A 26930-nucleotide genomic window follows, 5' to 3' on the forward strand; every position below is an offset into this window, starting at 1 on the left:
TGTTTGAGGTTGTGTCGTCTTTTATACTGATAACAAGTTCAAACAGGTGCCATTAATACAGGTAACGAGTGGAGGACAGAGTAGCCTCTTAAAGAAGAAGTTACAGGTCTGTGAGAGCCAGAAATCTTGCTTGTTTGTAGGTGACCAAATACTTATTTTCCACCATAATTTGCAAATAAATTCATTAAAAGTCCTACAATGTGATTTTCTGAATTTTCTTTCTCATTTTGTCTGTCATAGTTGAAGTGTACCTATGATGAAAATGACAGGCCTCTCTCATCTTTTTAAGTGGGAGAACTTGCACAGTTGGTGGCTGACTAAATACTTTTTTGCCCCACTGTATGTATTTTGGATGACCGAAATATTGACTTGATATCATCAAGCTGCCCACTCAAAAATAAGCTCCAAACTGTAACCACTGCCTGCAATCTGATTCAAGTCATCAGTCAACCTGTCACGTGTGCTCCCTCTTCGGCCTCTAGGTCACCAGGCTGCTCGTTATGGCGCACACCTGTAACCATCATTACATGCACCTGCGCGTCGTCAGACTCACCTGGACTCCATCACCTCCTTGATTACCTGCCCTATATATGTCCCTCCCTTTGGTTCCTTACCCAGGTGTCATTGTTTCTGTTTCTGGTCTGTGCGTGTTCGAGGGTCTTGTTTTATATTATGTTCTGTTTACTTTATTAAAACACTCCCTGAACCTGCTTCCCGACTCTCGATACTCAACCTACCAGGGTATTTACAAACAGAACAGGAGCTAAATCATCCACGCGTATTGATCACATCTTTACTAATGTTGCAGAAATCTGCTTTAAAGCCGTATCCACACCCATCGCATATAGTGATGATATATTTACAAAAAACAATGTTTCAAAGACTGGACTTAAAATTGTGTATAAACGATCATACAAGAGGTTGTGCAATTATTCATATGTCAAAGATGTGAAAAATATTTGTTGGTCTGATGTGTGTAATGAGGAACATCCTGACGCTGCACTTGAAGCATTTATGAAATTGCTTCTTCCGCTTACTGATATACATGCACCCATCTAGAAAGACTGTTAGAACTGCCAAATCCCCATGGATATATGAATTTATAAACTGTATAGCTGAGAGCAATGAGGCAAAGGGAATAGCAAATAAGTCTGACAACACAGTAGACTGGCAAACATACCGTAACTTGAGAAGTCCCGTAACTAAACAAAAAGAAGAAGAAATTATACTATGGAACAAAGAACAATTATATAAAGAATTATAGTAAAAAGCTCTGGAATACTTTCATTGAGGCAGAAGGCTTGTTCATAACAAAATCCTTTGATATTGCCCTCCACTTTAATAACTTATTTCGTTGACAAGATTAGCAAACAACAACAACAAATGCTGAGCCTTCATATTCATTTGCATAATGGACCAAATAATGAAAGACGAGCACTGCAATTTGAGTTCCACAAAGTGGGTGTTGAAGAGGTGAAAACATGGTTGCTATTTATAAATAAGGACAAATCACCCGGCATAGGTCACCTGGATGGTCAATTGTTGAGGTTAGTAGCGGAATACATTGTTACTCCTGTTTGCCACATCTTCAATTTAAGCCTAGAAGACGGTGTGCCCCCAGACATGGAGGGAGACAAAGGACATTCCACTACCCAAGAATAGCAGAGCACCATTTATTGGTTCAAACAGCCATTCAATCAGCCTGTTACAAGTGCTTAGCAAACTTATTTTTTTATTTTTTTATTGTGTTTAATCAAATATAAAGTTGTTTTACAGAAAACAAATTAACAACAGACTTTCAGTATGTGTATAGGGAAGGGCACTTAACATGCTCGGCACAGACACAAATGACTGATCATTGGGTTAAATAAATTGACAGTAAGAAGATTTTGGGAGCTGTTTTGTTAGACTTTTGTGCAACTTTTAATGTCATTGATCATAACCTATTGCTGACAAAACGTAGGTGTTATGGATTTGCATCCCCTGCCTAATTATGGTAAATACCTATCTAATAGAACACAGAGGGTTTTCGTTAATGGAAGCCTCTCATGCAAATTCAGTTGAGTTTGGTGTACCGCAGGGCAGCCGGCTAGGGACATGATTTCTGTTTTCTGTTTTTACTAATGACCTTCCACTGAGCTTGAATAAAGCCTGTGTCTATGTATGCTGACGACTCAACAGCATACATGTAGGCTGCAACAGTAAAATAAATAACTGAGACACGTAACATAAAGCTCCAGTCAGTCTTAGAATGGGTAACTAGCAATAGGCTGGAGTTTTATATCTAAAAACCTAAAAGCATAATTTTTGGGTCAAATCACTTGCTCAACGCTAAAACTCGTTTAGATCTATAATTGAATCATGTGGCTATTGAGCAAGTTGAGGAGACTAAACTGCTGGGTGTAACCCCAGACAGTAAGCTGTCATGGTCAAAACAGGCTTTACTAGCCTGTTCAACCTCTCTTTTGTATCATCTGAGATCCCCAAAGATTGGAAACCTGCAACGGTCATCACACTCTTCAAAGGGGGAGACACTCTCGACCCAAACTGTTACAGACCTATATCCATCCTGACCTGCCTTTCTAAAATCTTTGAAAGCCAAGTTAACAAACAGATCACCGACCATTTCAAATCCCACCTTTACCTTCTCCACTATGCAATCTGCAATTTTCCGAGCTGGTCATGGCTGCACTTCAGTCACGCTAAAGGTCCTAAACGATATCATAACCGCCATCGATAAAAGACAGTACTGTGCAGCCGTCTTCATCGACCTGGCCAAGGCTTTCGACTCTGTCAATCACTGTTCTTATCGGCAGACTCAATTGCCTTGGTTTCTCAAATGACTGCCTCGCCTGGTTCACCAACTACTTCTCAGATAGAGTTCAGTGTGTCAAATCGGAGGGCCTGCTGTCCGGACCTCTGGCAGTCTCTATGGGGGTGCCACAGGGTTCAATTCTCGGGCCGACTCTTTTCTCTGTATATATCAATGGTATCGCTGTTACTGCTGGTGATTCTCTGATCCACCTCTACGCAGATGACACCATTCTGTATGCATCTGGCCCTTCTTTGGACATTATGTTAACAAACATCCAAACAAGCTTCAATGCCATACAACACTCCTTCCGTGGCCTCCAACTGCTTCTAAATGCTAGTAAAACTAAATGCATGCTCTTCAACCGATCGCTGCCCGTACCCGCCTGCCCGACTAGCATCACTACTCTGGACAGTTCTGACTTAGAATATGTGGACAACTACAATTACCTAGGTGTCTGGTTAGACTGTAAACTCTCCTTCCAGACTCACTTTAAGCATCTTCAATCCCAAATTAAATCTAGAATCGGCTTCCTATTTCGCAACAAAGTCTCCTTCACTCATGATGTCAAACATACCCTCGTAAAACTGACTATCCTACCAATCCTTGACTTCGGCGATGTAATTTACAAAATAGCCTCCAGAAATCTACTATCACAGTGCCATCCATTTTGTCACCAAACCCCATATACTACCCACCACTGCGACCTGTATGCTCTCGTTGGCTGGCCCTCGTTACATTTTCGTCGCCAAACCCGTTGGCTCCAGGTCATCTATAAGTCTCTGCTAGGTAAAACCCTGACTTAGCTCACTGGTCACCATATCAACCCCCACCAATAGCAGGCGCTCCAGCAGGTATATTTCACTGGTCATCCCAAAAGCCAACACTTCCTTTGGCCGCATTTCCTTCCAGTTCTCTGCTGCCAATGACTGGAATGAATTGCAAAAATCACTGAAGCTGGAGACTTATATCTCCCTCTCTAACTTTAAGCATCAGCTGTCAGAGCAGCTTACCAATCACTGTACCTGTACACAGCCAATCTGTAAATAGCACAACCAACTACCTCATCCCCATATTGTTATTTATTGTCTTGCTCTTTTGCACCCCAGTATCTCTACTTGCACATCATCATCTGCGCATCTATCACTCCAGTGTTAACGCTAAATTCTAATTATTTCGCCTCTGTGGCCTATTTATTGCCTTACCTCCCTAATCTTCTATATTTGCACACACTGTACATAGATGTTTCTATTGTGTTATTGACTGTACATTTGTTTATGTGTAACTCTGTGTTGTTGTTTGTCGCACTGCTTTGCTTTATCTTGGCCAGGTCACAGTTGTTCCTAACTGGCCTACCTGGTTAAATAAAGGTGAATTTAAAATAAATAAAATAATAAATATAGACTCAATGGTTGCTAAAAATGGGAAGAGATCTGTTCATGAATGTGCGTTGCTCTGCCTTCTTGACATCTCAGTCGACCAGACAGGTCCTACAGGCCCTAGTTTTGTTGCACCTGGACTACTGCCCAGCTGTGTGGTCATGTGTGGCAAAGAAGGACATAGGTAAATTGCAGTTGGTCCAGAAAAAGCAGCACATATCACACTTAGATGTGCACAAAGGGAAAGTGTCAGTAACATGCATGTCAGTTTCTACTGGCTCAAAGTTGAGGAGAGATTGACTGCATCACTATTGGTCTTTGTGCGAGATATTGATGTGTTGAAGGTACCGATCTGTCTGTTCAAGCACTTGGAACACAGTTCAGACTCTCATCGGTACAACACAAGACATACAACCAGATGTCTTTCACAGACCCCAGGTCCAGAACAAAGGCTGGGAAACACACAGTATTAAATAGTGCCACGACTACATGGAACTCTGCCTCCCCAGGTAACTCAAGCTAGAAATAAAACCAGTTTCAAAACAGATAAAAGAACACCTTACTGCACAAAGGGGACTATGAAGAGACAGACATTATATATATGTTGTATTGTAATTCGCACTGTACTATGTATTAGACCTAGATATTGTGTGTATCTACTGATATGTAGACTATGTGTTTAAATGTATGTATTTCAGTCCTTGACTTATAAAGTCTGTACTATGTATTATGTCATGTTACATGTGGACCCCAGGAAGGGTAGCTGCTGATTTTGCAGCGGTTCATGGGGATACTAATAAATACCAAATACCAAAATGACAGCTGTGACTAAGTGGCCTCCTCGTCCTCCTCTCATTATTAATCACCACCAATGAATGTGTGTGGCTCTGTGAAACACTCTGGTAACTTCCTTAAGGTGAGGTGAATGTGGTGTACTTCCTTTGTGATGCTGAGTTATCTCGTCTCAGCACATTTAACACAGCTCTCCCAGAGCCTTGATGGAAGTACGGTATGAGAGAGGCAGGTTGTGCATCCCAAATGGCACCCTATTCCCTAAATATGGGCCCTGGTCAAAAGTAGTGGACTACTGTGTGAAGGGAATATGTTGTTCATTTGGGACACAACCAGGGTGTCTGATGATGAGACACAGACAGAGACCTGCTGTACTGTTAGGGAGTCGGGGTGGAGGATGGATACTGTCATGTGATGCTAGATACAGTGCCTTGCGAAAGTATTCGGCCCCCTTGAACTTTGCAACCTTTTGCCACATTTCAGGCTTCAAACATAAAGACATAAAACTGTATTTTTTTGTGAAGAATCGACAACAAGTGGGACACAATCATGAAGTGGAACATTTATTGTATATTTCAAACTTTTTTAACAAATCAAAAACTGAAAAATTGGGCATGCAAAATTATTCAGCCCCTTTACTTTCAGTGCAGCAAACTCTCTCCAGAAGTTCAGTGAGGATCTCTGAATGATCCAATGTTGACCTAAATGACTAATGATGATAAATACAATCCACCTGTGTGTAATCAAGTCTCTGTATAAATGCACCTGCACTGTGATAGTCTCAGAGGTCCGTTAAAAGCGCAGAGAGCATCATGAAGAACAAGGAACACACCAGGCAGGTCCGAGATACTGTTGTGAAGAAGTTCAAAGCCGGATTTGGATACAAAAAGATTTCCCAAGCTTTAAACATCCCAAGGAGCACTGTGCAAGCGATAATATTGAAATGTAAGGAGTATCAGACCACTGCAAATCTACCAAGACCTGGCCGTCCCTCTAAACTTTCAGCTCATACAAGGAGAAGACTAATCAGAGATGCAGCCAAGAGGCCCATGATCACTCTGGATGAACTGCAGAGATCTACAGCTGAGGTGGGAGACTCTGTCCATAGGACAACAATCAGTCGTATATTGCACAAATCTGGCCTTTATGGAAGAGTGGCAAGAAGAAAGCCATTTCTTAAAGATATCCATAAAAAGTGTCGTTTAAAGTTTGCCACAAGCCACCTGGGAGACACACCAAACATGTGGAAGAAGGTGCTCTGGTCAGATGAAACCAAAATTGAACTTTTTGGCAACAATGCAAAACGTTATGTTTGGTGTAAAAGCAACACAGCTGAACACACCATCCCCACTGTCAAACATGGTGGTGGCAGCATCATGGTTTGGGCCTGCTTTTCTTCAGCAGGGACAGGGAAGATGGTTAAAATTGATGGGAAGATGGATGGAGCCAAATACAGGACCATTCTGGAAGAAAACCTGATGGAGTCTGCAAAAGACCTGAGACTGGGACGGAGATTTGTCTTCCAACAAGACAATGATCCAAAACATAAAGCAACATCTACAATGGAATGGTTCAAAAATAAACATATCCAGGTGTTAGAATTGCCAAATCAAAGTCCAGACCTGAATCCAATCGAGAATCTGTGGAAAGAACTGAAAACTGCTGTTCACAAATGCTCTCCATCCAACCTCACTGAGCTCGAGCTGTTTTGCAAGGAGGAATGGGAAAAAAAATTCAGTCTCTCGATGTGCAAAACTGATAGAGACATACCCCAAGCGACTTACAGCTGTAATCACAGCAAAAGGTGGCGCTACAAAGTATTAATTTAAGGGGGCTGAATAATTTTGCACGCCCAATTTTTCAGTTTTTGATTTGTTAAAAAAGTTTGAAATATCCAATAAATGTTGTTCCACTTCATGATTGTGTCCCACTTGTTGTTGATTCTTCACAAAAAAAATAAAGTTTTATATCTTTCTGTTTGAAGCCTGAAATGTGGCAAAAGGTCACAAAATTCAAGGGGGCCGAATACTTTCGCAAGGCACTGTAGGTCAGAGTCATGTGAAAGGCAGAGGCTTTGGTTTGGTTTGTTATAATGTATAAGCATGTGAATGAGGTCCTAATGGAGAGTTATGCAGATGGTTTTATTTTTTTTAGGTCTCCTTTATGTCCTTCTCCCCTTCAAGTCTAGCTGGACATGTCCTAGGGGTTGTATGTGTCGGTGTAGGTGCCTCTAACACCTGTCTCTGGCTGTTTCTCCCTCTAGGTCTCTGTCAGGGCGGATAGTGGGTGGCGTGTGGTGGTTCTTCACTCTCATCATCATCTCGTCCTACACGGCCAACCTAGCTGCTTTCCTCACAGTGGAGAGGATGGTGTCCCCCATAGAGAGTGCTGAGGACCTGGCTAAACAGACTGAGATCGCCTACGGAACTCTGGATGCTGGCTCCACCAAAGAGTTCTTCAGGGTGAGACCTGTGGTTTACTCATAGACACACACCTGTTTGACTAGCATGTACATGTAGTTTACACACACACGCACACGCGCACGCACACACACACACACTCACACACACACACACACACACACACACACACACACACACACAGATGCCCCCCCCCACCAAACACACACATACACAGATCCCCCTCCCCCACCCCCACCACACACACACATACACAGATCCCCCTTCCCCCACACACAATCCTAACCCCTCCTCTCTCCCCAGCGGTCTAAGATTGCGGTGTTTGAGAAGATGTGGTCGTACATGAAGTCGGCCGACCCCTCAGTGTTTGTGAAGACCACAGACGAGGGAGTGATGAGGGTCAGGAAGTCCAAAGGGAAGTACGCCTACCTGTTAGAGTCCACCATGAACGAGTACATCGAGCAGAGGAAACCCTGTGACACCATGAAGGTGGGGGGGAACCTGGACTCTAAAGGATATGGTATCGCCACGCCCAAGGGCTCACCCCTCAGGTAATAACGTGTAACTGCACCTCTGCCTCAGAGCTGGAAATGGCTTAGGCATCTTTGTTTTGCATGTTTTTATTTTATTTATGGAGATACTGGATGCATCCCAAATGGCACTCTTTTCCCTATATTGTGCACTACTTTTGACCAAGGCCCACAGGGTTGTGGTCAAAGGTAGTGGACTATGTAGGGAATAGAGTACCACTATAAACATCAAACACTTGGCCCTGCATGACCCACTGGTTTATCGGTGTCAGAAGCAGCATGTACGACCTAATGTTAAAAGGTGTCTATATTTTCACCATGGAAACTTGACGTGACCTCTATGACTACAATCTTAGAAACAAAGGTGCTCTCTAGAACCTAAAATGGTTCTTTGGCTGTCCCCATAGGAGAGCCCTTTGAAGAACCCTTTGTTGTTCCATGTAGACTCCTTTTGGGTTCCATGTAAAATCATTTTCACAGAGGGTTCTACAGTACATGGAACCCAAAAGGGTTCTCCTACTGCCGAAGAACCATTTTAAGTTCTAGAGAGCACCTTCTTTTCTGAGACTGTAGACATAGAGGTTACCTTTTGGAACACTTTTTCTAACTGTGTACTGTAGAGCTGAATATCTCTGTCTGTGTAACCTCTATGACTACTGCAGATCTGAATATCTCTGTCTGTGTAACCTCTATGACTACTGCAGAGCTCAATATCCCTGTCTGTGTAACCTCTATGACTACTGCAGAGCTGAATATCTATGTCTGTGTAACCTCTATGACTACTGCAGAGCTGAATATCTCTGTGTCTGTGCGAGCTAAAGCCTTGCTAAGCCCTTGACATCCACCACCTAGGGCTTGGTCAGGCTGACCGCACTCTGAGTGCTTACAGAAGTGGTCTGTGGAAATCTGATCCCCCCTTTCTTTCCTCCTCTACTCCCCTCAACTCTCCTTTCTTCTCTTCTCTTCTCTCTTCTGTTCTCTTATCTCCTCTCTTCTCCTCTCTCATCTCTTCTCTCTCCCCTGTTCTCCTCTCTTCTCCTCTCTTCTCTCTTCTCGCTTCTCTTCTCCCCTTCCTCTCTTCTCCTCCCTCCTCTCTTCTCCTCTCTTCTCCTCTCTCATCTCTTCTCTCTCTCCTGTTCTCCTCTCTTCTCCTCTCTGTTCTCCTCTCCTCTCTTCTCCTCCCTCCTCTCTTCTCCTCTCTCATCTCTTCTCTCTCCCTTGTTCTCTCTTCTCCTCTCTTTGTTCTCCTCTCCTCTCCTCTCTCAGACTGATGTTGTCAGGCTTTATTTGTGAAAAGATTAGAAAAACTGTTTTTTGGGGGGCGGGAGGGGGGCATTATTTGTATTATTATGAATGATTATTTTATAACAGCTAAAGCAGACAACACCCGCCTAACCTCATCTTTCATGACTACAGTCCATGTCGTACATGTATTCTGTTCCGGAAAGATCTTGCAGGAGTCATGTGGATCTTTGAATTCAACCATAATGATCTCAATTTATTTTAATGAGAAGCCTCCTATGGGGAGATTGCATTTCTTTTAATGAGAAGCCTCCTATGGGGAGGGAAGTCTCCTATTTAGTGTCATTGAATAGTCATTTAGTGGACTTTCTCAGTAGGCTGCCTGCACGAAGCGAAGGTCCTTACTCACAATGAATTTCTCTCAGTTCAATTTCTCTTTCTCTCTCTCTCTCACTCTCACACTCACACTCACACTCACACACACACACACACACACACACACACACACACACACACACACACACACACACACACACACACACTGAGAGTGATCGGTGGTATTCACAGATGTCTGAAATTGACAGAGAAGATCATTACTCAGATAATGTTTTGTAAGGGAGTCTGAGACATGTTCAGACTGAATGGTCTCCTTCATTGAGATGCCATTGTTCTGGCCAGCCACTCAAGATGTGGGCAAATGAAGCCATGACAATTATAAAATGTGTATTTCTTCTCTTTCCAATTCAGAAATTAGTGATCACCCCCTTTTTTGTTTACTGAGGGCTTTGTTCAATCAAATGTGCCTTAGAGGTGTTGCCTGGTGACAGTATCTTTGTTCTCACACAGGGAACGTTCAGAATCTTTAAGCATATACCTGTGAGGGGAGTCTACTGAATATTCTCACGGTGTCTGAAACCCTTCTGCACTATTACTTCAGTACAGTCAATATGAGATACGATGCCAGTTTGATTGAATTCATCTCTCAGAATTTCTACATTAACAGCTCTTCATTTGACAGGATCTCTACTGTTGTTATCCTGAAGAATTGTTGTGTTTTGACCCTGTCCTCGCTCCATCCCTGATGTTTTCTGTTGTGTTTTGACCCTGTCCTCGCTCCATCCCTGATGTTTACTGTTGTGTTTTGACCCTGTCCTCGCTCCATCCCTGATGTTTACTGTAGTGTTTTGACCCTGTCCTCGCTCCATCCCTGATGTTTTCTGTAGTGTTTTGACCCTGTCCTCGCTCCATCCTTGATGTTTACTGTTGTGTTTTGACCTTGTCCTCGCTCCATCCCTGATGTTTACTGTTGTGTTTTGACCTTGTCCTCGCTCCATCCCTGATGTTTACTGTTGTGTTTTGACCTTGTCCTCGCTCCATCCCTGATGTTTACTGTTGTGTTTTGACCCTGTCCTCGCTCCATGCCTGATGTGTTCTGTACAATGTACTGTTCTCGGGTGGGTCTTCTACAGCCTTGATAACTCAAGTGGTATGTTATGTCCCCAACACAGCTGCACTAGGTGTGAGACAAAAACTATTATACAATCTATATTTGCTGGTAGTCTACATCTTTTATGGTATGGATGAACAAATTACATTTGTAAAATGAAGCTGAAGCCTTTTGCTGTTCAACAAGATGTATAATTAATGTAATGTATATCAAGCATTTAGAATGTCCAAACTCAAGATCAACTCTGCTCCATAGTATATTCACTCCATATATCGCCATAGGCTTAGCCAAGCAGGTGGTGTAATCTAGCGATTCGACAAGCTGTTCGACAAGTGGCTTGATTCTAGAAATATTGAAACATACTTCTTAAGTTACGAAGGCTGTTGGGAAAATCCACTCCTGTTTTAACCCCATTCCTGCCTTATATCGGCATCCCACCACCAAGCACTCTGCCGCCTCATCTACTCGACCTCTAACCTCTAACCCACCACCAAGCCCTCTGCCACCTCATCTACTCGACCTCTAACCTCTAAACCACCACCAAGCCCTCTGCCACCTCATCTACTCGACCTCTAACCTCTAACCCACCACCAAGCACTCTGCCACCTCATCTACTCCACCTCTAATCTCTAACCCACCACCAAGCACTCTCCTGCTTCATCTACTCGACCTCTAACCTCTAACCCACCACCAAGCCCTCTGCCGCCTCATCTACTAGACCTCTAACCCACCAACAGGGTAAATGATTATATACTGTACTTGAACACATAAACATCCATGTCTAGAGAGAGAAAGAGAGAGAGAGGGAGAGAGAGAGAGATAGAGAGAGGTGCTATAGATATGGATGTGGTAGTTGAGTTTGCTGAGCTAGTTGGTGGTCTTCTTTCTATCCTAGAGTCAATTATCAGCTAAGGAAGGAGTAAGATAAACTCTAAATTGAGTTTTGACACTCAACAACTAAGCATATTTGTATGAAGTGAATGGAACTGTGATAGTTCTCCATTTTCATATTGGAAACATTGAAAGGACATGAGCATCTACAGACAGACAGGTAGGCTTCCAAATCTGAAGCATCTCTCCATGATATCTGCTCTCTCCCTCCTCTAAGAGGCCCTGTCCTCTATGTGGTTAAACCTGACTCAAGTATGGCCAGCAAGCATTTCTGTCCATTGAGATATATAAGTAATATACTGTATATCAAGCATTTAGAATGTCCAAACTCAAGATCAACCCTGCTCCATAGTATACTCACTCCATATATCGCCATAGGCTTAGCCAAGCAGGTGGTGTAATCTAGCGATTCAACATTCATAATCACAACCAGTGTACAGACTACTTACCTACCTGTCCATATACTCTTTCAAATGCTAACCCAGTTATCATTATTAAAATATAGCTCCAACATTTTCATAATCACTCAGTCTATAAATACATATTTATATACCTGTCCATAATATACAGTACTATTTCCTAACCCAGGAAAACTGACCCAGTTATGATTGTATCTATTATCGTTCTAAAGAAACCCTGTTAACCTGGCCGTGTTAAAACTGAACGAGCAAGGCCTGTTGGACAAACTGAAAAACAAATGGTGGTACGACAAGGGCGAGTGTGGCAGCGGGGGCGGGGACTCCAAGGTCAGAACCCTGTTTCAACCAACCACGCTGATCCACCAGGGGGGTAACCGGCCAATCACAAAGCTGCTCAGACACTCTGGATGGCAACACTTCCTGACAACTCTGTATGGTGGGTGAAGGGTGGGGGAGGGATTAAAACACGAGAGACACATTATATTTTATCTCTTCCTAGCCATGGATAGGTCTATGGCCCAGACTTCAACACAAAGGGTAACAAGTGCTTCAACTCTGTGTGTAGGGGCCAACTTAAAACTACAGAGTGACATCATGCTCTCTCTCTAGCCAAGATAACCTACTCTAGTCCATCTGGGAGGAGGGTGTCTGGAATTGGCACAGTTTGTATTTTGCCCTGTTCTCATGAATAAGTAAGGATAGCATGCATTCATGCGTAGGATCCCTGTCAAGCTGATACACTGAAGACTTCACACACACACACAAAGAACATAATTGTTTTTTTTTGTATCTCTGTCCCCAAGACCCTCCTACTAAGTAGACACTCCTACAGCTTTTAAAGGGGAATAGAATCTGCAATCAGAATCTTTTCTGACGTGTTGTGTTCCGTAACAGAGGGTTCACAGCTGGTGTGCCGGTTACCCAAAGTGATACAGTAATACACATCTACTACCGTACAGTACAGTAGGGAGAGATGGAGTATTAACACATATCACTTTGACTCTGATGTACATGTATGTTCCTGATGATGTTCCTGTTTACTTTATGTATTTGCCTGTGAGTGAACGTGTGTGTGAGGTTTCCAACTTCTAACCAGTGACACAGCTAAATTGCAGTAAACCTTGATGCGTAGATGTGGTATATGATTGGACATGTTCTGAATGACTGACATAAGATAACATATGTTATGCTATGTTATTTATGTTATGGCCCTGCCCTGTCCTGGGTGTGGTGTGGTGTACATGCAGGATCCCGGTAAACCTAGCCGTGTTGAAGCTCAATGAGCAGGCCGTCTTAGACAAACTAAAGAACAAATGGTGGTACGATAAAGGAGAGTGTGGCAGCAACGACTCCGGACGCAAGGTCAGTCACACACTATAACTCAGTCCTTAAACCCCTGATCCTAGACCAGTCCTTATACACCAAACACTCCTCACATCCTCCTCAAAACCCCTGATCCTAGACCAGTCCTTAAACCCTAAACACTCCTCACATCCTTGTCAAAACCCCTGATCCTAGACCGTCCTTATACCCCAAACACTCCTCACATCCTCCTCAAATCCCCTGATCCAAGACCAGTCTGAAACTACAGAAGCCATGTAAAGTCTGTTCCCAGACCAGCCCTGATATCTCAAACCATCGCTCACAGTTTACTACTTAGACATGCCACTGGTTCTCATTAGTATAGTGACTGAGATTGGTGGACTCAAAATCCATTTCTCTCTCTCTCTTTCTCTCTCTGGGAGCCAATCACTGTTCTCTCTCTCTCCCCACACTGATGTTCTCTCCATAATGAGGCCAATGAGTGAATTAACTACTAACCTTGATGGTTGAGGTGAAACAGTGGGGTTTACGGTCGTTAAATCAAATAACAATGTAAACATGCTAGAGGTCATATGGTGTTATACCCAAGAACATATGCTGCCTGCTCCTTGTTGCAGAACATCAGCCGCATACAGTGCCTTGCAAAATTATTCGCCCCCCTTGGCATTTGTTCTATTTTGTTGCATTACAACCTGTAATTTAAATTGATTTTTATTTGGATTACATGTAATGGACATACACAAAATAGTCCAAATTGGTGAAGTGAAATGAAAAAAAAAAAAAAAAAAAAAAGAACAAGTGGTTCGTGTATATGTATTCACCTCCTTTGCTATGAATTCCCTAAATAAGATCTGGTGCAACCAATTACCTTCAGAAGTCACATAATTAGTCAAATAAAGTCCACCTGTGTGCAATCTAAGTGTCACATGATCTGTCACATGATCTCAGTATATATACACCTGTTCTGAAAGGCCCCAGAGTCTGCAATGCCACTAAGCAAGGGGCACCACCAAGCAAGCGGCACTATAAAGACCAAGGAGCTCTCCAAACAGGTCAGGGACAAAGTTGTGGAGAATCAGATCAGGGTTAGGTTATAAAAAAAATATCTAAAACTTTGAAAATCCTACAGAGCACCATTAAATCCATTATAAAAATGTTTAACAAATATTGCACCACAACAAGCCTGCCAAGAGAGGGCTGCTCTCAAAAACTCACAGACCAGGCAAGGAGGGCATTAATCAGAAGGCAACAAAGAGACCAAATATAACCCCGAAGTAGCTGCAAAGCTACACAGCGGAGATTGGAGTATCTGTCCATAGGACCACTTTAAGTCGTACACTCCACAGAGCTGGGCTTTACGGAAGAGTGGCCAGAAAAAAATAAGCAAACATGTTTGGTGTTCGCCAAAAGGAATTTGGGATACTCCCCAAACATATGGAAGAAGGTACTCTGGTCAGATGAGACTAAAATCGAGGTTTTTGGCCATCAAGGAAAACGCTATGTCTGACGCAAACCCATCTTCACCCCGAGAACACCATCCCCACGGTAAAGCATGGTGGTAGCAGAATCATTCTGTGGGGATGTTTTTCATCAGCAGGGACTGGGAAACTGGTCAGAATTGAAGGAATGATGGATGGCACTAAATACAGGGAAATTATTGAGGGAAACCTGTTTCAGTCTTCCGGAGATTTGAGACCGGGACAGAGGTTCAACTTCCAGCAGGAAAATAACCCTAAGCATACTGCTAAAGCGACACTCGAGTGGTTTAAGGGGAAACATTTAAATGTCTTGGAATGGCCTAGTCAAAGCCCAGACCTCAATCCAATTGAGAATCTGTTGTATGACTTCAAGATTGCTGTACACCAGCGAAACCCATCCAACTTGAAGGAGCTGGAGCAGTTTTGCCTTGTAGAATGGGCAAAAATCCCAGTGGCTAGATGTGCCAAGCTTATAGAGACATACCCCAAGAGACTTGCAGCTGTAATTGCTGCAAAAGGTGACTCCACAATGTATTGACTTTGGGGGGGTTGAAGAGTTATGCACACTTAAGTTTTCAGTTTTTTTTGTCTTATTTCTTGTTTGTTTCACAATAAAAAAGATTTTGCATCTTCAAAGTGGTAGGCATGTTGTGTAAATCAAATGATACAAACCCCCCAAAAATCAATTTTATTTCAAGGTTGCAAGGCAACAAAATAGGAAAAATGCCAAGAGGGGTGAATACTTTCGCAAGCCACTGTACGCAGTACCTCTAAGCAATACAATAGGCATGTGTGTTCTTTGAAGAGAGCGTAAAATTCATGGTTTATTTCCCTCGACTCATCTGTGAGGTTGTTTTGCAGTGATGTAAAGCTAAGGTATGATGGTGATCATGCTGATATAGCCATGGTAATACAGGAGGGAAATCACAGGCATCCCTCATGTAAGAGAGGCAGTGCTACATCATGCTGAAGTACATCATTGTAAAGTGCACTCTGCTGATTTAGCCAATATAAACCCAAGGGAATAGAAACATACCGAGTAATATCACATAGCTGTTGTCAGAGTGGTCTCTGAAAGCAGACAGGCAGAGAAGAAAACAAAGAACAGAGCCCCAAGGACCTAGAATCTACATAAGCCACGATTGTACTGAGTTTGTTTGAAATGGCAACCTAATTCTTTATACAGTGCACTTAGGATGCCATTCTGGATGCAGCCTGCATGTCAGTGTGGAGAGAGAGAGAGAGAGAGAGAGTGTGTGATTTTGATTTGACCGACGGACCCTGTGAAAGGCTCAGACCACTTTTAACCCCTGACCCCTGTCTCCTAACATGACTCGGCCCTGAAACACCCCAAAACGTCCTCTCCACACCAGCCTGCCTGGTCTGGCTCTATCCTCTCCGGTGTGAGAGGTACACCCCACCCCCAAAAAACATATGAAAGCTACAGATACTATTCAGCCTTGCAACCCCTTAGCCTCGCGAGCCTGCCTGTTCCTGCAAGCATACATCATTGATTAAGCTTGCGAGGCTAGCAACCCCATACACCCAACATAACCCTAAACCCTAAATCAGGGAGTTTGATAATGATCCGATTGTCTTAATCCTGCATGGTTTCTCACCGCTGAGAATGAAGCAACGGCCTCAACCCTCCTCAACCCACAACCCCAGAATGATAACCAGAGTTTAGAAATAGAGAATAAATATACTTTAATGATCTAGATGGATATACAGTGGGGCAAAAAAGTATTTAGTCAGCCACCAATTGTGCACGTTCTCCCACTTAAAAATACGAGAGAGGCCTGTAATTTTCATCATAGGTACACTTCAACTATGACAGACAAAATGAGAAAAAAAATCCAGAAAATGACATTGTAGGATTTTTAATGAATTTATTTGCAAATTATGGTGGAAAATAAGTATTTGATCAATAACAAAAGTTTATCGCAATACTTTGTTATATACCCTTTGTTGGCAATGACAGAGGTCAAACGTTTTCTGTAAGTCTTCACAAGGTTTTCACACACTGTTGCTGGTATTTTGGCCCATTCCTCCATGCAGATCTCCTCCAGAGCAGTGATGTTTTGGGGCTGTTGCTGGGCAACACGGACTTTCAACTCCCTCCAAACATTTTCTATGGGGTTGAGATCTGGAGACTGGCTAGGCCACTACAGGACCTTGAAATGTTTCTTATGAAGCCACTCCTTCGTTGCCCGGGCGGTGTGTTTGGGATCATTGTCATGCTGAAAGACCCAGCCACGTTTCATCTTCAATGCCCTTGCTGATGGAAGGAGGTTTTCACTCAACTTCTCACGATACATGGCCCCATTCATTCTTTCCTTTACACGGATCAGTCATCCTGGTCCCTTTGCAGAAAAACAGCCCCAAAGCATGATGTTTCCACCCCCATGCTTCACAGTAGGTATGGTGTTCATTGGATGCAACTCAGCATTCTTTGTCCTCCAAACACGACGAGTTGAGTTTTTAACAAAAACTTATATTTTGGTTTCATCTGACCATATGACATTCTCCCAATCTTCTTCTGGATCATCCAAATGCTCTCTAGGAAACTTCAGACGTGCTTGGACATATACTGGCTTAAGCAGGGGGACACGTCTGGCACTGCAGGATTTGAGTCCCTGGCGGCGTAGTGTGTTACTGATGGTAGGCTTTGTTACTTTGGTCCCAGCTCTCTGCAGCTCATTCACCAGGTCCCCTTGTGTGGTTCTGGGATTTTTGCTCACCGTTCTTGTGATCATTTTGACCCCACGGGGTGAGATCTTGCGTGGAGCCCCAGATCGAGGGAGATTATCAGTGCTCTTGTATGTCTTCCATTTCCTAATAATTGCTCCCACAGTTGATTTCTTCAAACCAAGCTGCTTACCTATTGCAGATTCAGTCTTCCCAGCCTGGTGCAGGTCTACAATTTTGTTTCTGGTGTCCTTTGACAGCTCTTTGGTCTTGGCCATAGTGGAGTTTGGAGTGTGACTGTTTTAGGCTGTGGACAGGTGTCTTTTATACTGATAACAAGTTCAAACAGGTGCCATTAATACAGGTAACGAGTGGAGGACAGAGGAGCCTCTTAAAGAAGAAGTTACAGGTCTGTGAGAGCCAGAAATCTTGCTTGTTTGTAGGTGACCAAATACTTATTTTCCACCATAATTTGCAAATAAATTCATTAAAAATCCTACAATGTGATTTTCTGGAGTTTCTTTCTCATTTTGTCTGTCATAGTTGAAGTGTATCTAGGATGAAAATTACAGGCCTCTCTCATCTTTTTAAGTGGGAGCACTTGCACAATTGGTGGCAGACTAAATACTTTTTTTGCCCCACTCTATACTGTAGATCAACACGATAACGGGCCATCCCGCAATATGTTGGTTAAAGTGAATTTAGACTCTCTGCCTGTTAAATTAATGCTGCATGAATGCATGGATCTAATGAGGATTTGACTCAAGTTTTATTGTATTGAAAAACACACTTGATCTAAACCCCCTCAGAAATGAAGAAAGGAAATGAATATGAAGTTAGACAAGTTATTCAAGTACTAGGTGTGTGTCTGAGTGCAGAGTGAGTGGGCTAGTTACTATGTCAAGTTAGTTTCAAACAATAGTTAAAGTATTTTAAATAGCTTCTTAATTAGTTGCATGTGTTGTTTAGTGAGTATTATGTTGTCTACCTGTATTTTGTTTGGGCTAGTTAACTAAGCAGGGCAGAACTGTTATGTGTTTTCTGGGAGTCCTGACACGTGTCTTTCTCACTGTGTGTGTGTGTGTGTGTGTGTGTGTGTGTGTGTGTGTGTGTGTGTGTGTGTGTGTGTGTGTGTGTGTATTGGATTATCTCTATGTGCATGCTGCTTTTGTGTGTTTTTTTTGTATGCAAAGTGTCTTTAGTATGTGTTTCTGTGTTTGTCCATAATTTCTACTATGGTGTTTGTATATAAGGTGTTTGTATCTATGGCGTCAGTGTGTATGTAATGTATGTATGTCCTCTCCCCTCACTCCTCCTCACCACATCTCTCTCTCCCCCCCCCCCCCCCCCCCAGGATAAGACGAGTGCGTTGAGCCTGAGCAACGTGGCCGGAGTGTTCTACATTCTAATTGGAGGGCTGGGCCTGGCCATGCTGGTGGCGTTGGTGGAGTTCTGCTACAAGTCGCGAACCGAGTCTCAGAGAATGAAGGTGTCCACCGCGCGAGCTGCCGCTGCATCCGCCGCTCAGACCTTTCAGTGCTCAGCCTTAGACACAGGGGGCGCTACCGCTCCTTACACAGAGCTGCAGAGCTACGGCCTGTACTCCAACAACACTGTTAAGATATAGGAGAGAGAGAACAGAGGACATGGGGTAGGAAACTGTGATACCATGACGATGATGATTGATGATGATGATGTTGATATCATCTGCCTCTTCTTCCTCCTCCTCTTCCTCACCCCTCCCTCCCTCCAGCCATCTAACCGTGTGATCACAGTAGACCCACCTGTAGCACCTCACTGCTTCTCAACCGCAACACAAAGTCTCTACCTCTGTACCTCGTTACCCTTTAACCTCTGTCTGTCTCTTTCTCTACCTGTCTCTGTCCCCAATCTTTCTCTCTACCTGTCTCTGTCCCCAATCTTTCTCTCTACCTGTCTCTGTCCCCAATCTTTCTCTTTTTACCTCCCTCCTCTGCTGACTCTATATGTTGTAGTGCAGGTCCATTGCAGTAGCATCCTATATATGTTGCCACCCACTATGAGGCTAAACTGCTGTAACAGAGATGATAAACAGAGATGATAGATTCTATGGTATGCCTCTGTTAAATCAGCTGTTTGGACAGATAACCCAGGCTTACAACTAAAGGCTGACATGTGGTAATGAACAATAGGTTGACTGACACTAGTTATATAATTACAACCTGGAAGCAGCTCTAGAAGCCCACACACACACACACACACATACACTGCTTTCGAGAACCAACCAATTATAGTAGTGCAGCATTGTTGCCTAATTCTTCCCACATGCTCAAGTTTCACTGGAATTAAATCATTTATAGACGGAGGACAGTGAGGTGCTAGTGACCACACACACACACACACACACACACACACACACACACACACACACACACACACACACACACACACACACACACACACACACACACACACACACACACACACACACACACACACACACACACACACACACACACCATTAGCTCCACTTTCAGCCCCATTGGCTTGTGTTGTATTAGACTGTAGCTCAGAGCAATAAGGCCAAAGAGAGAAAGAGTTTAGCTTCCTTCTCCTCCTTCCTTCCAAATTGGGAGTGTGATGCGTGTCGGCTATCAGAGTGGTTTACTGCTCCGCGCCAGTAACAGTCAGTAGCTAGATGAAGACCATAAAAGATAACACTCTGAGTCTCAAGTGGCACCCTATACTCTACATAGTGTTCTACTTTTGACCAGAGCCCATAGGGTGCACACTATAGAGAATAGGATGCCGTTTGGAACGTATCCATTTTCTGCCAACCACTTACCTTCATAATAGAGACATAATTGTTTCTATCCTATTCATATATGCCTGTATCCAGTTACACATTCATTCACACAACTAATGTTGTTAATATATTACAGTATTCCTGTAGACAAATCAAATACAAGGGGATCAAATGGAGGGCTGTTGATTCAATGAAGTTGAAACGTCTGCGAATTATAAGACACACGATATAATACAATATTATTCTACTGTATTATAATACTATGATATTGTAATATTTTATTATATTATTGTTATATTACACCAGCCTATCTATCCTCTTGTCTTTGTTAGAGTCTAAATCCCCAGGAGATACGTACACTATTTACATGGTAGAGCTAACCTCTGATTAGATGACCAGTATTACTGGGAGCCCATAGACAGGATGTATGCATGGCTGTGACTGTCATCTTGTCTTGGTGTCCAACTCTGTTCCCCTCTTCTCTCTCTCTGTTATCTGCAGCAGAACATCAACGACGCCATGCACTGCTCCTCCATGACCAGAATGAGTGGGAACGGGAACGGGAATGGGGGAGGAGGAGGAATAGGTGGAGCAGGAGGAGGAGAGAACGGACGCATCCTAACTCACGACTTCCCCAAAACAGTCCAGACTCTCCCCTGCATGAGCCACAACGCCAGCATGGGGCTCAGCGCCTCCGGCATGTAATCACATGACCTGGCACAAGGGGCTGAGCAGGAGACTGACTCATAGACCTTACAAAGATGACCACATTAATGGTGACATTGACCTTATGAACATGGCCGTCTTTCTGACACTTTGTTTGGCTGCGTGATGTGTGTCCGAGACAGACTTCGATACTGCTGCCAAATGCATTCTGAAATCACTCATTACGAACAGGGGAAACATGTAGATGGAGAATAAAAATGAAAATAAAAGAAGATGAGGAACATGTTGCTACAAAAAGGAGCCATTGTTGGGGAGATGTTTTTTTTTCTTTTATTCAGATTTTTTGAAACAAGGTGTTAATTTCTGTGTAAAAAAAGAGAGAACTATCCCGTAAATGCCTCCTGACCTGCCCTGAGATGACCTTCTCTGCCCTGCCCTGAGATTACCTTCTCTGCCCTGTCTTGAGATAACCTTCTATGCCCTGCCCTGGGCTGACTCTCTCTGCCCTGCCCTGAGCTAACCTTCTCTGCCATGGGTTGACCTACTCTGCCCTGACCTGCCTTTCTCTGCCCTACCCTGCCCTGAGCTGACCTGCCCTGAGATGACGTTCTCTGCCTTGCCTTGGGCTGACTGTCTCTGCCCTGCCCTGACTTTCTCTGCCCTGCCCTGACCTTCTCTGCCCTGCCCTGAGATAACATTCTATGCCCTGGCCTGGGCTGACTTTCTCTGCCCTGCCCTGAGCTAACCTTCTCTGCCCTGCCCTGCACTTCTCTGCCCTACCTGGACCTTCTCTGCCATACCCTAACCTTCTCTGCCCTGCCCTGACCTTCTCTGCCCCACCCTGACCCTCTCTGCCCTGGGCCGACCTTCTCTGCCCTGCCCTGACCTTCTCTGCCCTGGGCCAACCTTCTCTGCCCTATCCGGACTTTCTCTGCCCTGGGCCGACCTTCTGTGCCCTACCCCGACCTTCTCTGCCCTACCCCGACCTTCTCTGCCCTACCCCGACCTTCTCTGCCCTACCCTGACCTTCTCTGCCCTACCCTGGCCTTCTTTTCCCTACCCTGACCTTCTCTGCCCTACCCTGACATTCTCTGCCCTACCCTGACCTTCTCTTCCCATACCCTGACCTTCTCTGCCCTACTCTGACCTTCTCTGCCCTACCCTGACCTTCTCTGCCCTACCCTGACCTTCTCTGCCCTACCCTGGCCTTCTCTGCCCTACCCTGACCTTCTCTGCCCCACCCTGACCTTCTCTGCCCTGCCCTGACCTTCTCTGCCCTACCCTGGCCTTCTCAGCCCTACCCTGACCTTCTCTGCCCTACCCTGACCTTCTCTGCCCTACCCTGACCTTCTCTGCCCTACCCTGGCCTTCTCTGCCCTACCCTGACTTTCTCTGCCCTACCCTGACCTGTGGCCGTTCTATTGACTACTGTTAGTCTGTCTGTCTGTCTGTCTGTAATATCTCAGTTCGCTACCTACTCTCTCTGACCATTTACTTAGTGAAGACGGATCACAAAATAGGATTTGTTTTTGTCTTTGCACAGTTAAAAGACAATAATGATAATAACGCTGATTGACTATTAAGATGATTTGATATTTGTGTGTCTCTTGTGTCTCTCGTGTGTGTTTTTGGACACAGTTACACACGCTATGTTGGAAAGGCATCATGAACTGGAACACAAGCATTTCAAGCACCAATGCAGTATAATAATACAGACATAAATAATCATGCACAGAGCTCAGTCATTCCTTGCCTCCCTGAACCATCTGCTGACAGTCATTCCTACAGAGATTGATCCCTGAATTGGATTTGATTTAATATGTCCTGATCGCACAGGTGAAATATGTTTAAATTGATGCTTAACTAGCTGTGTTGTGTTCTCCTCAACAAACATGCTTTGCTGCTACACCTCACTGAACCCACCATACCACTGAACACACCATACCACTGAACCCACCATACCACTGAACACACCATACCACTGAACACACCATACCACTGAACACACCATACGACTGAACACACCATACGACTAAACCCACCATACCACTGAACACACCATGCTACTGAACACACCATTCCACTAAACACACCATGCCACAGAACACACCATGGCACTGAACCCACCATACCACTGAACCCACCATACCACTGAACATACCATACCACTGAACACACCATAGTACTGAACCCACCATACCACTGAACACACCATACGACTGAACCCACCATACCACTGAACACACCATACCACTGAAACCACCATACCACTAAACCCACCATACCACTGAACACACCATACCACTGAACACACCATACCACTGAACACACCATACGACTAAACCCACCATACCACTGAACACACCATACCACTGAACACACCATACCACTGAACACACCATGCTACTGAACACACCATTCCACTAAACACACCATGCTACAGAACACACCATGGCACTGAACCCACCATACCACTGAACCCACCATACCACTGAACACACCATAGTACTGAACCCACCATACCACTGAACACACCATAGTACTGAACCCACCATACCACTGAACACACCATACCACTGAACACACCATGCCACTAAACACACACACACATACACTGTTACTTTATCAAACTCCCCAGAATGATTGCTGTGGCTGAAAGCGAGGAAGTATTGACTGACATGGTCAGAACTTGACAAAGTACCACAGATTAACACCATTGATTTCTTCAGTGGCTCTGCTACATTAATTTATAGAGAGAGAGTAGCCATTTTGGAACACGGCCTAGCTGACAGAGGAAGGGGGCGTGACTTACACACAGAAACCCCTGTTGATTTACACGTTCACAGTCAATCAGCTGTTGGCAATCGTTAATGGAAACCATGGAAACAGTGGCTACCACCACAGCAACCCATCTTGTCTCTCTCTCTCTCTCTCTCTCTCTCTCTCTCTCTCTCGCTCTCTCTCTCTCTCTCTCTCTCTCTCTCTCTCAGTAGTTTGATATTTTATGATGGAGGTTGTTCAGTATCGTTTGATGTGTAGGTCATTGTACGTGTTGCTGTAGCCTATAGGGCTGGCAGCAGAGAGAAGCCTCGTTAGGATATTGGAATCAGAGTCAGAGACAGCCTGCCTACAGCTACAAAGAGAACATTTACTAGCTAAACTCTCCAGCTCAGCTCTGGCTCTGTTTGTGTGAGTCTCTGCCATAAAGAGAGCATTCAACACTGACGCAACTGTGTCAGACTGTTTTTCTGCCATAGCCAGGGTGTAGGATCCAGTGCCAAACGTGGAACAACCTTAAACTCTTGAACACGTTTGACAGTGAAGACAGATACTGGGCAGAGATAGACTCCTTACATCAAATATACTGTATCTCATCTCTCCATCCACTATGTATATTAAAGGGTTGATTCTCCTGCAGTGAAACTTGTCCTTTCCTTCTCTGACCCAATCAGCCTCTCTGTACCTGACTGATGCTTCTGTTCTTCTTCTCCTCTATTTCTTTGGTGTTGTATTGACGAAGGCGCAGCACAACGCGAGTCCTTGGCGGATGGTTTGTCTCATAGAAGGAGAGGTTTTATATGCCCTAACAGATTTTTAAAAAGACATTCAATGTTTGTATCGTATGGAGAGTTTGAGAGCTGCAAAAAACATAGAAAAAGTGTAGGAAAAACAGATGTTGAATAGTGGGTAGACAATAATGTTTTAAGTTGGACTTTGGTTGTCAATATTATTTTGATTTAACATTTGAATAAAAGGGATGTTCAGTTGGTGTTTTCAAGACTGAACGCCATTTGACTTTTCTTCTTAATTTGTTCTTTTTTTCAAAGTATTTTAATACCAGGATATAAAGTGATTATTTAGTTTGTTCACCTGAAAACCTCACAGTACAGTTGTTTTTCTATACATCACTAGTGAAAGATGTTGCTGAATAAAACATTTATAAAATACATGGAGATCATTCATGAATCTAAAAAGATACGGAAATAAACTTTTGAGAAATAAACGTTTTCTAACCAAAGTGTCTCTGAAGAAAGTCATCATGCTTTTTGTAACAGAATAAAGGAATAAACTATGTGAATATGTTTGTTACTTAATTTCAAACATTATACCCCATATTCACAGAGTGGACACAACATTATACCCCATATACACAGAGTGGACACAACATTATACCCCATATACACAGAGTGGACACAACATTATACCCCGTATACACAGAGTGGACACAACATTATACCCCATATACACAGAGTGGACACAACATTATACCCCATATACACAGAATGGACACAACATTATACCCCATATACACAGAGTGGACACAACATTATACCCCATATACACAGAGTGGACACAACATTATACCCCATATACACAGAATGGACACAACATTATACCCCATATACACAGAGTGGACACAACATTATACCCCATATACACAGAGTGGACACAACATTATACCCCATGTACACAGAGTGGACACAACATTATACCCCATATACACAGAGTGGACACAACATTATACCCCATATACACAGAGTGGACACAACATTATACCCCATATACACAGAGTGGACACAACATTATACCCCATATACACAGAGTGGACACAACATTATACCCCGTATACACAGAGTGGACACAACAATATACCCCATATACACAGAGTGGACACAACATTAGGAACACCTGCTCTTTCCATGACTTTGACTGAGCAGGTGAATCCAAGTTAAAGCTATGATCCCTTATTGATGTCACCTGTTAAATCCACGTCAATCAGTGTAAATGAAGGAGAGGAGACAGGTTAAAGATGAAGGGGAGGAGACAGGTTAAAGATGAAGTGGAGGAGACAGGTTACAGATGAAGGGGAGGAGACAGGTTAAAGATGAAGGAGAGGAGACAGGTTAAAGGTGAAGGGGAGGAGACAGGTTAAAGATGAAGGGGAGGAGACAGGTTAAAGATGAAGGGGAGGAGACAGGTTAAAGATAAAGGAGAGGAGACAGGTTAAAGATGAAGGGGAGGAGACAGGTTAAAGATGAAGGGGAGGAGACAGGTTAAAGATGAAGGAGAGGAGACAGGTTAAAGATGAAGGAGAGGAGACAGGTTAAAGATGGAAGAGAGGAGACAGGTTAAAGATGAAGGGCTGGAGACAGGTTACAGATAAAGGAGAGGAGACAGGTTAAAGATGAAGGGGAGGAGACAGGTTACAGATAAAGGAGAGGAGACAGGTTAAAGCTAAAGGAGAGGAGTCAGGTTAAAGATAAAGGGGAGGAGCCAGGTTAAAGAAGGATGGTTAAGCTTTGAGACATGGGTTGTGTGTGTGTGCCATACAGAGGGTGAATGGGCAAGACATAATATTTAAGTGCATTTGAACGGGGTTTGGTAGTATGTGCCAGGATCACTGGTTTGTGTCAAGAACTGCAATGCTGCTGGGTTTTTTCACTCTCAACAGTTTCCCGTGTCAATCAAGAATGGTCAACCACCCAAAGGATGTCCAGCCAACTTGACACAACTGTGGATAGCATTGGAGTCAACATGGGCCAGCATCCCTGTGGAACGCTTTCGACACCTTGTAGACTCCATGCCCCGATGAATTGAGACTGTTCTGAGGGCAAGGGGGGGGGGGGGGGGGGGGGCAACTCAATATTAGGAAGATGTTCTTAACGTTTGTTCACTCAGTGTATATCACATTAATATCAATGTAATCAGGAATATGTATATTTTCACACTTGATGATTCTTTACATGCAATACCTTATGAATACACAGATTGGATAATTTTCCTCATGTTCATGTTTGCTTACATGCCTGTTTGACTGTAATCCCTCTACTGTATAGGAGGATCTAGCCTGCTTCAGGACATTTATATGGAAAAACACCCTCATGGTTTATAACTTGTGTTCCTTGTATGATGCTCATTACTCTGAATAATTTACATAAGTGTGCATTTAACCTCATTTCTGGGGAGGGAGCTGCTCAGCCCCTGTGGTACAACCATGCAGCCTGTGATACTTTGTTGATGTTTGTTTGTGTGTGTGTGAGGGGGGGGGGGGGTGTGC

At 43.7% G+C, this 26930-nt stretch overlaps 1 protein-coding gene across 4 annotated transcripts in view; it reads left to right on the forward strand.

Moving 5' to 3' along the window:
- Nucleotides 1-24947, forward strand: part of LOC110489094 (glutamate receptor 1) — a 180227-nt gene extending 155280 nt beyond the window's left edge. Inside the window, exons 12-16 of one of the 4 annotated variants that reach the window (XM_036943242.2) lie at nt 7247-7445; nt 7707-7954; nt 12145-12259; nt 18776-18910; nt 20708-24947. In XM_036943242.2, coding sequence (XP_036799137.1) covers nt 7247-7445; nt 7707-7954; nt 12145-12259; nt 18776-18910; nt 20708-20911 — 901 coding nt within the window. In that variant the 3' untranslated portion in view covers nt 20912-24947. Of the gene's footprint in view, nt 1-7246; nt 7446-7706; nt 7955-12144; nt 12260-13179; nt 13295-18775; nt 19073-20707 lie in introns of all 4 variants that reach the window. The other 3 variants (XM_036943244.2, XM_036943245.2, XM_036943243.2) reach the window with 3 other exon arrangements.
- The last annotated feature ends 1983 nt before the right edge of the window (nt 24948-26930 follow it).

The sequence above is a fragment of the Oncorhynchus mykiss genome, chromosome 14 (genome assembly GCF_057628025.1).
Source record: "Oncorhynchus mykiss isolate SJ-2025 chromosome 14, ASM5762802v1, whole genome shotgun sequence".
Taxonomy (NCBI): Eukaryota; Metazoa; Chordata; class Actinopteri; order Salmoniformes; family Salmonidae; genus Oncorhynchus; species Oncorhynchus mykiss.